Source organism: Primulina huaijiensis, chromosome 12 (genome assembly GCF_012295235.1).
Source record: "Primulina huaijiensis isolate GDHJ02 chromosome 12, ASM1229523v2, whole genome shotgun sequence".
Classification (NCBI taxonomy): domain Eukaryota; kingdom Viridiplantae; phylum Streptophyta; class Magnoliopsida; order Lamiales; family Gesneriaceae; genus Primulina; species Primulina huaijiensis.
The window spans coordinates 5018817-5034568 of NC_133317.1; the positions used below are offsets into that span (position 1 = coordinate 5018817).

At 38.5% G+C, this 15752-nt stretch overlaps 2 protein-coding genes across 3 annotated transcripts; one reads left to right on the forward strand and one right to left on the reverse strand.

The window, feature by feature from the left end:
• Positions 1-7607: 7607 nt before the first annotated feature.
• Positions 7608-12785, reverse strand: LOC140989928 (casein kinase 1-like protein HD16). The gene is made up of 16 exons (XM_073459465.1): positions 12689-12785; positions 11645-11776; positions 11492-11565; positions 11317-11386; positions 11168-11223; positions 11006-11077; positions 10136-10230; positions 9974-10040; positions 9751-9880; positions 9448-9666; positions 9198-9349; positions 8949-9123; positions 8643-8733; positions 8405-8562; positions 8140-8328; positions 7608-8049 (listed from the first exon to the last, which is right to left on the reverse strand). Exons 1-16 carry the CDS (start codon positions 12773-12775, stop codon positions 7990-7992), a joined length of 1827 nt encoding a protein of 608 aa, XP_073315566.1. The 5' UTR covers positions 12776-12785; the 3' UTR covers positions 7608-7989.
• A 735-nt stretch (positions 12786-13520) lies between these two features.
• On the forward strand, positions 13521-15573 carry LOC140990657 (mitochondrial import inner membrane translocase subunit TIM17-2-like). Of its 2 annotated transcripts, none has more exons than XM_073460475.1 (2): positions 13521-13649; positions 14723-15573. In XM_073460475.1, the coding sequence occupies exon 2, from the start codon at positions 14792-14794 to the stop codon at positions 15464-15466; it is 675 nt and encodes a 224-aa protein (XP_073316576.1). In that variant the 5' UTR covers positions 13521-13649; positions 14723-14791; the 3' UTR covers positions 15467-15573. The 2 variants fall into 2 exon arrangements, with proteins under 2 accessions (XP_073316576.1, XP_073316577.1); XM_073460476.1 differs by lacking the exon at positions 13521-13649 and adding an exon at positions 13690-13984.
• Positions 15574-15752: the final 179 nt, after the last annotated feature.

Genomic DNA, 15752 nt, shown 5'->3' on the forward strand with positions numbered 1-15752 from the left:
CAGATTATTGATCGTAAAGAAAAACAACTCAGAACGAAGATTATTCCTCTTGTGAAAGTCCAGTGGACTCGTCACGGCATTGAAGAAGCTACTTGGGAGACTGAATCAGATATGAGACAGGAGTTCCCAGATTTATTCCACTGATGTGAGTTTCCTATTTCAGTTTCTGTTATTTCTGATTTGAATGCCTGTGATATGATTGCTTTNAATTCTCCCCCTCTGAGACATGATTTCGTCCTCGAAATCTAAAGCAATCATATCACAGGCATTCAAATCAGAAATAACAGAAACTGAAATAGAAAACTCACATCAGTGGAATAAATCTGGGAACTCCTGTCTCATATCTGATTCAGTCTCCCAAGTAGCTTCTTCAGTGCCGTGACGAGTCCACTGGACTTTCACAAGAGGAATAATTTTCGTTCTGAGTTGTTTTTCTTTACGATCAATAATCTGAATCGGCTTTTCAACATAACTCAGACTTTCATCAAGTTCTGCCTCGTCTGGCTGAATAATATGAGAATCATCGGGGAGGTACTTCCGTAACATAGATACATGAAAGACATCCTGTATTCCAGATAGAGAAGGCGGTAATGCAAGTCGATAGGCACGGTCTCCTATCTTCTCGAGAATCTCATACGGCCCAATAAAACGTGGAGACAACTTCCCTTTCTTGCCAAATCTGACAACTCCTCTGAAAGGTGAAATCTTCAGGAATACTCGGTCTCCTGCCTCAAATACCAATGGTCTGCGTCGAACATTGGCATATTTGGCCTGTCTATCTTGAGCTGTCTTCATTCTCTTCTGAATCAGCTTTACCTTTTCTGTCATCTCTCTGATCATATCAGGTCCAGTCTCAGGAACTTCAGAGATATCATCCCAATACAGAGGGGATCTGCACTTCTTACCGTACAACGCTTCAAATGGTGCCATCTCAATACTCGTCTGATAGCTGTTGTTGTACGAGAATTCACAAAGTGGCAATGCATCTTGCCAACTAGTGCTAAAATCAAGCACTACGGCTCTCAGCATATCTTCCAATGTCTGGATAGTCCGCTCTGACTGTCCGTCAGTCTGTGGATGATATGCGGTACTCAGATGTAACTTCGTACCTAGAGCCTGCTGCAAACTCTGCCAAAAGTGCGAAGTGAACCGAGGATCACGGTCTGATACAATCGACTTCGGCACTCCGTGCAATCTGACCACTTCTCTGACATAGATCTCAGCCATCTGGTCATACCTGTATGTCATCTGATACGGAATAAAGCATGCTGATTTGGTCAATCGGTCAATCACGACCCAAATCGCATCACAACCTCGGGAGGATCGCGGTAACTGCGTCACAAAATCCATGGAAATGTGATCCCATTTCCATTCAGGAATAGACAAGCTGTGCAGTAGACCTCCTGGTTTCTTTCTTTCTGCTTTTACCTGTTGGCAATTCAGACACTTTGACACACACTCTGTGACATCAGATTTCATCTGTTTCCACCAAAACTGTGCCTTTAAATCATTGTACATCTTTCTGCCACCAGGATGAATGCTAAATCGACTGCTGTGCGCTTCTGACAATATCCGATGTCTCAAATCTGGAACATCTGGCACAACAATACGATTATTCACATACAGTACATCATCACGTACCTGATATTCTGATCGATGACCTGATCTGACCATCTCAATCGATTTCTGCACATTCTGATCCACTTCCTGAGCCGCTTTAATTCTCAACATCAGCTCTGGTTCAACTTGAATAGCATACAATCTCAGAGGCTGACAATCTGTTTCAAATGCTAATCCAGACAAACAGCATTCTTCTATCAAATTTGAAACACCTATTGTCGATAAGGATAAAGAACATACCTTACGACTCAGTGCATCAGCTGCTGCATTAGACTTTCCCGGATAGTACTTGATTTCACAATCGAAATCTTTCAGCAAATCAAGCCATCTTCTTTGCCTCATATTCAGTTCTGATTGTGAAAACAGATATTTCAAGCTTTTGTGATCAGAATAGATCTCAAATTTCTCACCGTAGAGGTAGTGTCGCCATATCTTCAATGCAAATACAATGGCCGCCAATTCAAGATCATGAATTGGGTAGCGAGTTTCATGTGGCTTCAACTGTCTCGAAGCATAGGCAATGACATGGCCTCGCTGCATCAAAACACAACCCAAACCTCTGTGAGAAGCGTCACAATATACAACAAATCCACCAGTACCTGAGGGGATAGTCAGTATCGGTGCACTGGTCAATCTTTTCTTCAATTCCAGAAAACTGGACTCACAGTCTTCTGACCACACAAACGGAGCATTCTTCTGAGTTAACTGAGTAATCGGTTTGGCAATGCTCGAGAAATCTTTAATAAACCGACGGTAATATCCTGCCAAACCCATAAAACTGCGAATCTCTGGCACTGATGTCGGTCTCGGCCAAGAAATCACAGCCTCTACCTTGCTGGGATCAACTGATATACCATCTCCGGATATGATATGACCCAGAAATACTACCTGTCTCAACCAGAACTCACATTTTGACAGTTTAGCATACAATTTCTCAGTTCTCAGAATTTTCAACACAGTTCTCAAATGTTCTGCATGCTCAATCATATTCTTGGAGTAAATCAGAATATCATCAATGAATATAATCACAAAATCATCGAGATACTTCTGAAACACACGGTTCATTAATCCCATAAATACAGCCGGTGCATTCGTCAAACCAAACGGCATGACAATAAACTCGTAATGTCCATACCTGGTTCTGAATGCTGTCTTTGAGATATCGGAATCCCTGACTCTCAGCTGATGGTATCCAGATCTCAAATCAATCTTGGAATATACAGAAGAACCCTGCAACTGATCAAATAAATCATCAATACGAGGCAAAGGATATTTATTCTTTACCGTAGCCTTGTTCAGTTGTCGATAGTCAATGCAAAGTCTCATAGAACCGTCTTTCTTCCTCACAAATAATACTGGAGCACCCCATGGAGATACACTCGGTCTGATGTAACCCTTGGCCAGTAAGTCCTCCAACTGTTCTTTCAATTCTTTCAACTCAATCGGTGCCATTCTGTACGGAGCTCTGGAAATCGGAACTGTACCTGGCATCAACTCAATGCTGAAGTCTATCTCTCGAATCGGAGGCAAACCAGGAATCTCATCTGGGAAGACATCAGCAAACTCGCAAACCACTGGCAAATCCGCCAATGCTGGACTCGATTTCAGTAAATCAACTGAATAGACAAGGAATCCATCCGCTCCTTTCAGCAATAATCGAGTCATATTCATAGCAGATATCAAAGGAATTCGGGCTCGAGAACCCTTACCGTAAAATTTCCATTCCTCAGCCATCTCAGGTCTGAATCGTACAATCTTGTGGCAACAATCAACTGTAGCTCTGTACTTGGTCAGCATATCAATACCGATAATACAGTCAAAATCAGACAACCCAAGTACAATACAGTCTAGCTCAATCTCATGTCTGTCATACTGTAGCACACAAGATCTAACTGAAGTCACGGATATCAAACATTTCCCCAAAGGAGAAGAAACAGATACTACAGTAGATAGGGCCTCAACAGACAATGCATGCATCAATGCAAATCTCTCAGAAATAAATGTATGCGATGCACCAGTATCAATCAATACATATGCAGGATAACCAGAACTAAAACAGTTACCTGCAACAACGTCATCAGGTGCGTCCTGTGCCTGCTCCTCAGTCAAAGCGAACACCCTGGCTTGCTGTCTAGGAGGTTGGCTCACTGTCTGGCTTCCTCTTGGCCTCTGCTGTGACTGGGTAGATGGTGCTGGCTGGAAAGAATGAACGGTTGAGGGTCGTCTCCCTGTCTGAGCCACTGATCCAGATGACTCTGCTCCCTGGGATCCCTGAGAACCTCTCTGGGGACATACTCTAGCAAAATGTCCCTGCTGTCCGCAAATACGGCAACTGCCAAACACTCCTCGGCACTGCTCTGTGGAATGCCTCCCTCCACACGTGCTGCAATAAGGTCCTGTATAACTTTAGCTCTGACCAGTCTGTCTCGAGTCACTGGAACTGGAAGAACTGCTGCCAGACTTCTTAAACTGTCTTCCTCTGGCTTTCAAATAGTCCTTCTTTCCACCACAGCTGCTACCACTCTCAAATCTGGGAGGGTGTTGCTGTGGTCTCGGTGTTGGGGCAACATATGAAGCTCCTCTCTGTCTCATCAGTCCAGCTTCTGCTCCCTTGCTCTGTTCAGGGCGTCAGCAAAGTTGTTTGGTCGCCCAGTGTTCACCAATGTAAATATCACCGGATTCAAGCCATTGATGAACTGATCAGCCACCGCTTCTTCATTCTCAGCCACATGTGGAGCAAATCTCAGTAGTGTAGAGCATTTAGACACATATTCCTCAATGTTCAACTGCCCTTGTCTCAGATTCGCAAACTCAGCACCTTTATCCTTTCTGTATGACACAGGGAAGAATCTCTGATAAAATTCGGTTTTGAAGACATTCCAGGTAATAGGCGTACCTCGTTGCTCCAAGGCCCTCTTGGTCGTAATCCACCAGTTCTTGGCAACATCATGCAACTGGTGTCCTATCAGTTTCACTATCCGCTCATCAGTGTAGTCCAAAGAGTCACATAGCATCTCAATGTCATCTAACCAACTCTCGCAATCAACTGAAGTCTCAGTACCCTTCAGAGTCGGTGGATGGAACGACTGAAATCTCTTCAGCAAGGTTTCCATTGGTGTTGCTGTCACATCCATCGGATTTGCAGAGGTACTGCCCTGTTCTGGGATTCTTCGAGGAGGCATACCTGATTATCAAAAGGATTAGTAACCCAATACAACAAATCTGTTTCAATTCAGTCTCACCTCCGATCATCTCGTATAACTTCGTATATGTATGCTATACGAAGTTATTACGATTATTGAATAATAAATGTGGGGATCCGGACGCTAATCATCTTCTTAATCTTTATTGGGATAATTGGATTAATGTAATTAATATGGGTCTACAATTTTTTTTTTTGTAGTGCGGAACGTAATGGAATCAATATAATTATACATATCAGTATAATAGTACAAGTCTTGTACAACAAACATCAAACTCAAACTAAGGTGTAACAACTAAATGTCAAGTGTTCCAAACCCTATATACATCAAAGTCCGAAGTCTCCACTCTAATCACGATCTCTCTCATCTTCTTCCTGACCCCGATCTTGTCCCACCTGTTGCCATGCACACATACAAACACGACAACAGCCGGATATTTCCGGTGAGAAATACATCCCAGTATAAATCAACAAAACATGCAATCATATAATCGATATAAAAGCATGAAACAAATATCAATAACATGTATTAAATCTGAAAACATAAATCGATATAAAACTGTAAATAACTCGTGACTCTACAGCTCATACTAGACTCATTCCTATTCTAGGGATCCCGGTTTCCAGACGTTGGTATATTATATCGAATCTCAGTAATAGAAGTAAATTCACTCCTAATCAAACATCGATATAAACCAAACATCTAGTGTCTTGACCTATCCGTCAAAGCCTTTGGCACCTCCGCCAATAACTCCTCTGTGACAATGTGCAATGGGCCAGTGACTACTCTATCACAGCCTGGCACCTCTGTCACAAGACCAATCGTCTAATCACGCTTTCTATAAATCAATAGACCAAGCATATCAATTCAAATCAATGCATATAATAACAATAAGTATGTGGTTTAGGGAAACTCAAGTTATATCTAACTCGAGTCATTCTCCCGGGTTCGACATTGACTTATACCTTTCTTTCGTAGTATCGGTCTGAAGCAATATAAGTGCTGAACTCAAGATTGTCTCTGTAAATCTGAAATGACATATCGATAGTAATAATATCACCATTCCATTCCCAATTCAATATTGAATCTGATTACTCTGAATTTAATGTAAATCAACGGCATAACGGCACAATCCCGATATCCCCGTCAATACAATAGCAACATATATCAATTACAAACCATAACTCATATCCGTTACAATCTGTAATCAATCCATAATCCAAATCTGTTCAATTTCAATCGATAAAATTAGAAAATCATAACAATTCCAAAATCAACTTGTTCTTCGATCTGACTTCGATTCTACGATGTCTAGTATTCCCAGAACACATACTAATGATCAAATTATAATTCTTCCAATACATAAATTTCAAAACATATCAGAAAGTAATGAAACTTACATCCTTGTGTAGTAGGTGACGAGAGGAGCACAAAACTGTGTTCGGATTTAAATTCTGCTAAACGGATCTTGCACAATAAATTTCTAGGCTTCGAGGAAAATTTGAGAGAATAACTATGGAATTCGTTTGATTCTTGCTGGAGTCTGAAGAAGGATATTATATTTGACATATCAAGTTGCATAAGAAAGCCAAATGTCCCATTCAATATACTTAATTGCACTTTAGCCCCTGAAACTTCACTATTTGCAATTTGGTCCTCACAATTTTTTTTTTAATTCAATTTCAATCCTCAACATTCCAAAATCATAAATTAAATAATCTCGGATTAAAATGATAAAATCCCAGGCCTTACAATAAAAGACGGACAATTTATTTTTCGCAATCAATGAGAATCGAATTAATAATTTATAAATATTACTTCGGTTAAATTACGCACGCTTTAGAATAATAAATAGGTAATTTGTATTTAAAAATATTGTCACTATTAAAAGTCAAATAATTACCAACTGGCAATATGGAACAAAGGTGTGCCAATTAACAATTGTGGTCCAATTAGCATCTTCCAATAATGATAATAAAAAATTTTAAAAAAAATTATCGACCATTTGAATAAATAAATTTTCAATTTTTATGCAAGAAGATGAAGTTATGCCCGTGTCACCACTACGAATTTATGGTCCACCACCCCTAATCAAATCTACAGAAATTGGCCAAAATGGAATAAATTCACTCTTAAATAAATTTAGTTTTAGTATTTTTTTAAAAAAAGAATATGAGTATGTCTCTTGTGAGACGGTCTCATGAATCTTTTCTGTGAGACGGGTTAATCCTACCGATATTCACAATAAAAAGTAATACTCTTAGCATAAAAAGTAATACTTTTTCATGGATGACCCAAATAAGAGATCTGTCTCACAAAATACGACCCATGAAACTATCTCACACAAGTTTTTGCCACAGAATATATGTTGTCATGTTCAAATATTAAAATTATTGTTGTGGGACAAATCACGTGAATTAGGAATTCGTATCATTTATGAGCTAAACACTTGTCTTTAGAAAAACTAGTATTGGTAACTTTATTAGTCTTCATAAATATCATATATTATGTTATTTTTAGCATAAAAAGGGAGAGTGGTAGATTTGATAATACCACTTACAAAGAAAGGAAATAGCTCAACTTTCTCAACAAAGAAACTATTTTTGTTTAATCTCCCGTCTCAGTTTGTTATAATTAGATCTCAAATCGTCCTAAACTTTGGACATCAGTACCAAATAAATCATAATCGTCCACTCTTAAACAAGAATTTTAAGTATGGATCTTATTAATTATAAAAATAAAATATAACTCGTTGTGAAAATAGAAAAGTGGAACTGAAAGTGGAATTTAAATGATAAATTGCAAAAATCTGGCTTATCACCACCAAACGTTAATATGAGCCTCTGAGCTCTTTTTCTTATCTTCAAACAATTGTTGGTTCAAAACATTATACAAACTTTTCTAAAAAAATGAATGCAAATCTATCACTGCCAAACCATTTAGAAAATTGCAGGTCAGTGTAACGTAATTTTGATGCTAAGAGTAAGCATAGGCTAACAACTTTGGTCTGCACAAACAGCGGACTCCGAGGCTGATGGAAGAATGGTGATTCTTCTTTCCTCCGGTTAACAAAAATCCAGCATCTACGGCTCGCTTTGACGAAAATGAAGAGAGGAGAGTTCGATAGACACACGAACTTCAATAGATCGGACGAAAATTTAATGTCTCAAGATACGGTTCTTGCATAGCAAACGGATGCGATGTAGAGGTTTTTTGCCCATTTCTCCTGAGAAAGTAAGGTTTCAAGAACCGATCATTGGGGATAAATGCAGGAATAACGAGAACAAAAAGATACATAATTAGAAAAATTGTCAACCTTGACATGTGCACTCGGAAAAGCAGAAGTTCGAAGGGTCTCCTGTGTTTCATCTGTGGGTTTTCTCCGGGGCATGCTAAGAACAAGAGCCGACTGATCTGTCGTCCCTGCCATCGAAGTGATACGGTACCCAGCTTCCCACCTTCTATGAACACCTTCACTAGGATAAAGAAAGTCCAACTCCACAACCTATAGTTTAACAAATAGATACAATGAAACTGCATTCTTTCGGGTTCGATAAACTGGTATACATAACAACATGAACCTGATCGGAAAACCCTGCCCCCCGAGACATAACAATTGCCCATCGGGACCCTGCAGTAGCCATGGCGGTGACATAGAATCCCTCCCGCCATTTTTTATTGATCCACTTGAATGGAAATGATTCGCTAACTTTATATGATTGTTGCAAATACTGGGTACCTATATTTCAAAAGTAAAGCTTAACCGCGTGAAATAGTAGCAAGTGTACAATTTATCGGATTGTGATTTGTGAAACCAACCTTTAGACATAATTACTAACGAGCTACCGTTGTCCGCCCCTGCTATTGCACTGATGTAGAAATTCTTCTCCCACTTATCCATTATCCATTCCTAATGACAATATAATTAAAGGTATGAGATCAGGTCAATACACAGTTCTGAATTCAATTATTCAGCCATTGCTCGTATTAATTTCCAATTGTGAAAATTTATATCCTCAGCTAAAACCAATAAATTTTTCAAATTTCCCCTTTCAAATCAATTTCAAGCTGGTGTGACATGTAAAGATTTAAAATCACAGACTGGAAGTACATAAAAGAAGAAACCTTGTGAAGAAAATGGGGTGAAAGTTCATAAAGTTGATCACTAAATCCAGTTCCAGCATCAATTATCAGCGCCCATAGATTTAAACAAGATCCCACCGAGCTAATAAATAGGCCATCCTCGTTTCCTTTCTCAATATGCTGAGCAAGCCTCGTGTCTGCGACATTGTAGTGATATCTAAAGGAGAAAATGTAAGATATAACTACTGTTCAATGAAAAATAGAGGATGAAACTTAACCCATTAATGCTACCTTTGCTTCATAGGGCGTCGAGCATTATACACACTAATCCATTGCGTGGCGGGCATTCCCATACGAACCTTTTTCTTTGGTTGCTCATCATCACCACCTTCATCCTCGTCCAACATAAGTCGTCCTCTCTTTTGTCCCACTTGATATATGAGCTTCAATAAGATTTAAAAAAAAGGGACGTGAGAAAAAAATCAAAATGAACAAATTTATGAATAATATCCACAAAATAATACGAGAAATTCAAAAATACCTTCTGAGCACCTTCAGTGTTGATTGGCCTGATGTCGGGATTTGGACCAACTATTCCATCAAAGAGGGAGATGTACTTTGCGTAATTAGGCTTTTCATCAAATTTTAAGTTCACAACATACTCAACAAACTGTCGGAAAGGTGCAGGGCAGAAGCAACAAAGAGCTTCGGGAGAGGTCGACATCTTCTTTTTGCACACAAGGAAGCTTTTATTCTCGCCCTAAATAAAAGCACCAAATGTATAAGAATCGCTAATAAAATATAAATAGTCAACAAACATACTTTTTGAGCCACAACTGCCGACCTGGAACCCCTGCCAAGGAAGACGACCACGTAGAAGAAAAATGAGAGTATAAGCAAGGGACTCCAAATCGTCTCTACGGCTTCCAGTTCTTCCAAGATGGGCATGCGCACTTGCATATCGCACGGTTCCCCTGAAAACCCAAAATTTTCAAGCATAAACATGACCATTGATTTGAAATAGCATAAAATATAATCAGAAATGGGAAAACAACAACAAACTAAACCTGAACATGTCTGGCCGTTGATCATAGTCAACATGCAGGCTAGTTGAAGTATCACGCCAACGGGTGGCTGAAATTTCATAATGGTAGCACAAGTAAATATGTCTTGCTTATATCTACAGTTTACGTTATCATAAATATGCTACTGTTTGACAGATAAATTACCCAATCCAAGGTCAACCAAAAAGAGCCTTTTCTCGTCGGGTGTACCAGGTGGACCAAGCAAAAAGTTTTCTGGCTTCACATCCCCATGCACATATCTGAAGAAAAAAGGGATAATATTAATGAGATTTTTTTAACCACGACAAGATGATTAAACTCTATGGCGCATGATCATAACTCTCCAACAGGGACATTAATTGATTTTCTTCCAAATCAACTATTAGCTCAATAAATATCCAACTACAGATTTCTTGTCCCAAAACATTAAATTTTCTAAGATCCAAACCTCGCTGTGAGTTCTTAAGTTTTGTGCTAGTTGTATATAAGTCTCAGACTCTCCCATAAACAATGCTAGCACTTAACAATACCTACACCACTCTCTAAAAGATGTTAGTATAAATCTTTCAGTACTAAGTAAATTAATCTCCCCTATAATTGGAAAAATGCAATACGAAACATCTGCGACTTTTTTTTTTATTTCCAGAAACAATTTCTTGTCCCCAAAATAAAAACAGAAACCACAATTTATTTTTTATTTTATTTTACCAGAACAATATTTCCATCCTATTCGCATCTCCCAATATATCCATTTGTTTGACCAAACTTTTCATCATTTTCAAAAATTACTATGTTAGCCTATTATATTCTAACAACAAATTTATTCAAAATTCTAAATCCTGAAATAACTTTATTTACCATTTCCGTCATGAATTGGCATCTCCAGAAACAATTTCAATTTCACAAATCAACATAAAATAAAGATTTAATTTTCTGAAAATATTCGCCCCCAAAATATTCCCCAAAACTCCTAAGTTAAAACCAAATATTGTCATCATTTTTAAGTAAAGCCTAAAGGTAATTTGAAGAGATTACCCCCTAGAATGTAACTTCTCTAAAATGGAGATGGCTTCAATGGCAATGCACGCCACCATTTCAATAGACATCCTGCAAAAGAGACATGGTGGTGTTACATGCAAGTCATATAAAGACAAAAGCCAAAAGTTATACAAATCATCGATTACATAGGAGACATACATGTGGGAATTGTTGTTCCAGATATCCCATAAACTAGGACCAAGCACATCCATGATCTGTAAAAAGAAAAATTACTTTATTTTACCTTAGAGGGAAAAATGAAAAGAAAGACATGGAAAAAACTCTTTAGAGGAGATTAAATAATCCACCATTATATAGTAGTCATTTTGCCGTCCCTTGAAATGTACATGTGGAATGCCATGACTGCCACCGAGTGCACTAAATCCAAAATAGTGATTTAGTTCAATTCTTTAACATCTCATGGAAGAGAATTATAGAAAATTAGTAACAGAGAAGTAAAGAAAGTAAAATGGAATCACTCACTTATAGACTTGCCACTCGTATGGTGGTCCATAATTACAGCCTTTGCTGCTCCGGTGCTCAAACTTCATAGCAACCTGAGAAACAAAAGAATGTCCCGTCACACAAACAAAAATCAACGCTGCAGAAAATAGTGCAGGGATGCTAAGTATATACCTCTACAGCTCCTGAACCTGTTCTTTCATTAGGATTTGGAGGATTGATTCGGCGACCTACATAAACTTGCCCAAACCCTCCTTTCCCCAGTTTCTTCTCAACTTTATAAGCTGGAGAACCACCGACCTGAACCTGTTGAGGATAAAGCAGATTTAATTAACTCTGACACTCTGCAAAGAATCAATAGGTCTTATGCTGAATTCTTCATGAAGTTGAACTGAAACCACCACTAAAATAAACTGAATTAGAAAGATAAATGAAACTTATTTATTGCATGTCAAGCTTCCAAAAAAAAAAACATCAAGCAGTGTCCCTTAACAAACATCTCATTAAAGCCAAAAAGTTGTAACCTTTTCACAAAGTTAATAACAGCAACAATATGATGCATGTTATTAGAATAAGTGTAACAACCATATCAGCCATCCAGAAAAGATACATTTTGATCGCTCAAAAAGATGATTTTAAGCTAAGCATGAAGCAGCAAATAAAAACCAGCATCCTATCAATTTTTACACCAAGTAGCACATAGCAAGCAGTGAAGCCAGGTTGCCAACAAGATCGGCTGTTCACTCTGAATTTAAATTTCTCAATAATCTATCAATTTCAATATGAACACAAAATAAAAATATACTTTTAGCACCTTATACTTAAAAAAAATCTTTTAGGTTTCAATTTCCCGAAGTAAGATCAATTCCTGGCGTAGTCACCGCGCATGGCGACAGCAAGCACCATGTCAACCACATTGCCCCGGACCTAGTCCAGGAGAACCATCCCCCAAAAACAAGAAAATCTTATCGATGACAAATCAAGGATGAAAATCCAAACAGAGAACCAAGAAAAAATCTAAGCACATAAAATTCGCAAAGAAAATTAGAGCCAGATCTTAAGTCCTCCTCGTTTAATTATCTACTCCATCTCTCAGACACCTCAACGTTCACTTATTACCCAAAAAAAAAAAAACTCCATAAAATTAAATCTCCAAAAGCCAATGCACGCACACAATACCCATTCACAAAAGGATAATTAAAACAACATTTCACCAACCCTTTCAGGAAGAGGAGCGGTAGTTCCCTCATCCTCGGGTCCCACACCCTTATCACTGCCACGCACACCACTATCATTCTCAGCCATCTTCTTTCACTTCCTCTACTCTGTTACTATCTACAGCCTTATCCGAGGTCGTTCCCGTCAAAACACCAGCAGCATTTACCTCACCCTTAACCACAACTTCCTTATCCTTATCTCTCCTCCCTGCAATCCGCCTGGTTCTCCGTACAAACACAGGCACTTGCGTATCCTGGCACGGGTCGAGTCGAGTAGCAGCTGGTTGGCGTCCTCGGCGCGCTCCGCTACGCAGTTGAGGCATATCTACGAAAACCCATCAACTCTTTCATGAATCCCATGAATAATTCTTCATCAAAACCCAGGTTACTCCTTCAGACCCCAAATACAATGTTAAAGTTTCACAAAAACAGAAAAGAAATTGTAAAGAACTAGGCAATCAATAACCAATCGATAGTTGACGACTGATTATATGAAACCCGATGAACATGCATACGTGTGAACAAGTAGATTTCGAAAATGTTACAAAAATGAGAGAGAAATTGGGATTTAGGGCAGGGAGTGGCTCGAAAGAAGTTGAACGAAAATAGTGGTGTATATCAAGAGAGATGACGAAGTACAAAACATGCTCCTCTCCTGAAATAATATAATATTAATATTAATTTAATAAATGAATGGGGTAAATTTCGGGTGTGGGGGGTTTCACTGGGCCATTGACCTTTTTTATTTTTCGAGCTTAACCAATCCAATGATTGGCCCAATTATAAATCTGCTTTTAGCTTGGATTGCATATTCAATTTATTTTGGCCCAAATAAACATTATGGGCTTCCATAGAAATAGGCCCAATTGTTTAACTAGACGTGGTTCAGCTATTTGCTCGTCCTTTCAAGCCCTTTCCTTCTACACAAGAAAGAGCAGCCACCTACACCGCGAGGATTCAAGGTAAGACCTGATTTTTGTTTCGAAACTTTTTCGTTCACTATTGTCTTCTGGTTGCGTAGTCTATGACTGAAAAGGCTTGATTTTGATTTAATTGTGTTTTTATATTTTTATGAGTTGATTTTAGATTTTAGCGCTTTGTTAATGTTTATTTCTACGTTTATTGATATTAAGACAGTGGATGGATTATAAATTTTGATGATTTATGTGAAATTCCACATTCTGTATAATTATTTGGCTAGGTCAGTGTTGGCTCTTGCTTCCCCCCATGTTAAGATTGCAAATATCCATGTTGGAGTAGACCAGCTGCTGTCATCCCACCTCAAATGGATAAATTTGTAAATTTTTCTATTAAAAAACGAAATTTGTTCTCGATTAAATTTCTGGGTTTCATTGGATACGTACAATTTTTTCAGGTTGACCAAGGTAGGGAACGATCTAGAATTGAATGTGGAAAACCCTAGTGATACTTCTGCTGATGTATATTTGGTGAAGTACATGCTAAATAACTATCTTTATTTTTTTCATTGGTGCTAAAAAACTATGTTGATCCTAGGATTTTTTTTTGTCATAAATCTGACACAAGCAAAAGTGTTGAAATAATATAAAGAATTCAATGACTTTAGTGAGGTGCTGCAGAAAATTGCTTCCGTGTTGATTTACTTAGATAATGTCTGCAAATGTTTAAAAAAAAAAGTGATTATGAACTTTTCTATTACAAATGTGCAAAACTTTATAAAGAAAAATGCATAATCACTTTTTTGATGTATTTGCAAACACTACCTTAGTTTAGTGTTATTTTGTGTGTTGTATAGACTTACGTGACTAATGCTCTCCATATTACAAGAAAGTTTTTGGGTGGTGGTGGTGGTGGTGGTGGGTTAATCAGTTATTAGGGGAGTTGGAGTCACGAATAATCTTGGAAGACATGTTTTTCCTGATTTTAGATTTCCTCACACATATGGTCATCATCCTACTGGTTAAAATTTTATACCTAATTGCTAAAGATTTGGATTGGCTGCTAAAGAGTTTGTGTTAAATGGTAGCAAGGTCATAGCAAGTTGCTTTCTGTGCAGGTAGCCTGAGCTGTATCCTTTAATAGCTGTTAACTTCATTTCCTTTTTACTCCGCCTTGCGATTCATCCATGGGGACTCCAGAAACATCACGAGAACCTTGCCCCGATCGTATCCTTGATGATGTTGGGGGAGCATTTGGCATGGGTGCTGTTGGTGGTTCAGCTTTCCATTTCTTGAAGGGCATATACAACTCCCCAAAAGGCGAGCGTCTTATTGGTGGAACTCAAGCTGTTCGAATGAATGCACCTCGCATTGGTGGTAGTTTTGCTGTTTGGGGTGGACTCTTTTCTACATTTGATTGCACAATGGTCTACCTCCGCCAGAAAGAGGATCCTTGGAACTCAATCATTGCTGGTGCCGCAACAGGAGGCTTTCTACAGATGCGTCAGGGATTAGGTGCTGCTTCACGTTCAGCTATGTTTGGTGGTATCTTACTTGCTCTGATCGAGGGAGCTGGAATCATGTTAAATAAAGTCATGAGTGCACCTCAGAATTTTCCAGCAATGGAGGAGCCACTACCAAATGTTCCTGGTGTGCCTGGATATTCAATGGGGCAAATTCCTGGTCAAGCTCCTGCAAATGTTGAGAGCTTGGGATCTGGATCTCCGGCATCTTCATCTTCTTCATGGTTAGGTGGCCTTTTCGGTGGTGGAAAGGAAGAGAAAGGTACTAGTGACGAAAGCAAGACAAAGGTCTTGGAGAGTTTTGATGCCCCTACACCGCCATCATTTGATTACAAATAATTCTAGAGGTGTTTTCTGGTCAATGAGACTGTTCATTTATCGTGTTTTACATCTGTAACAAGGTGCTCCGAGGTTTGATATTTCCTATGGTAAACCCTTCATTTTCACATTATCTTGTTAATAATAACTAAATTTATGATATAATATTTGAAAAACTCAACTTTTGAACTTCACTTCCTTCCATATCGCTCAAACCTTTTTACTAATTAAAATTTTTAAAATACTTTTAGAAGGACGTGACCGCAGTGTCAATGAACTGCTATGAATTACATTAGCTCCTATTCTA

What these genes read in the sequence shown, in the direction of transcription:
- LOC140990657 (XM_073460475.1), top strand. Translation starts at nt 14,792, where the DNA reads ATGGGGACTCCAGAAACATCACGAGAACCTTGCCCCGATCGTATCCTT.
- LOC140989928 (XM_073459465.1), bottom strand. Translation starts at nt 12,775, where the DNA reads ATGGCTGAGAATGATAGTGGTGTGCGTGGCAGTGATAAGGGTGTGGGA. An exon ending in TGGAACAACAATTCCCACAT is followed by an intron (nt 11,078 to 11,167) that starts GTATGTCTCCTA and finishes TCTCTTTTGCAG; the next exon opens with GATGTCTATTGAAATGGTGG. An exon ending in GAGAAGTTACATTCTAGGGG is followed by an intron (nt 10,231 to 11,005) that starts GTAATCTCTTCA and finishes TTTTTTCTTCAG; the next exon opens with ATATGTGCATGGGGATGTGA.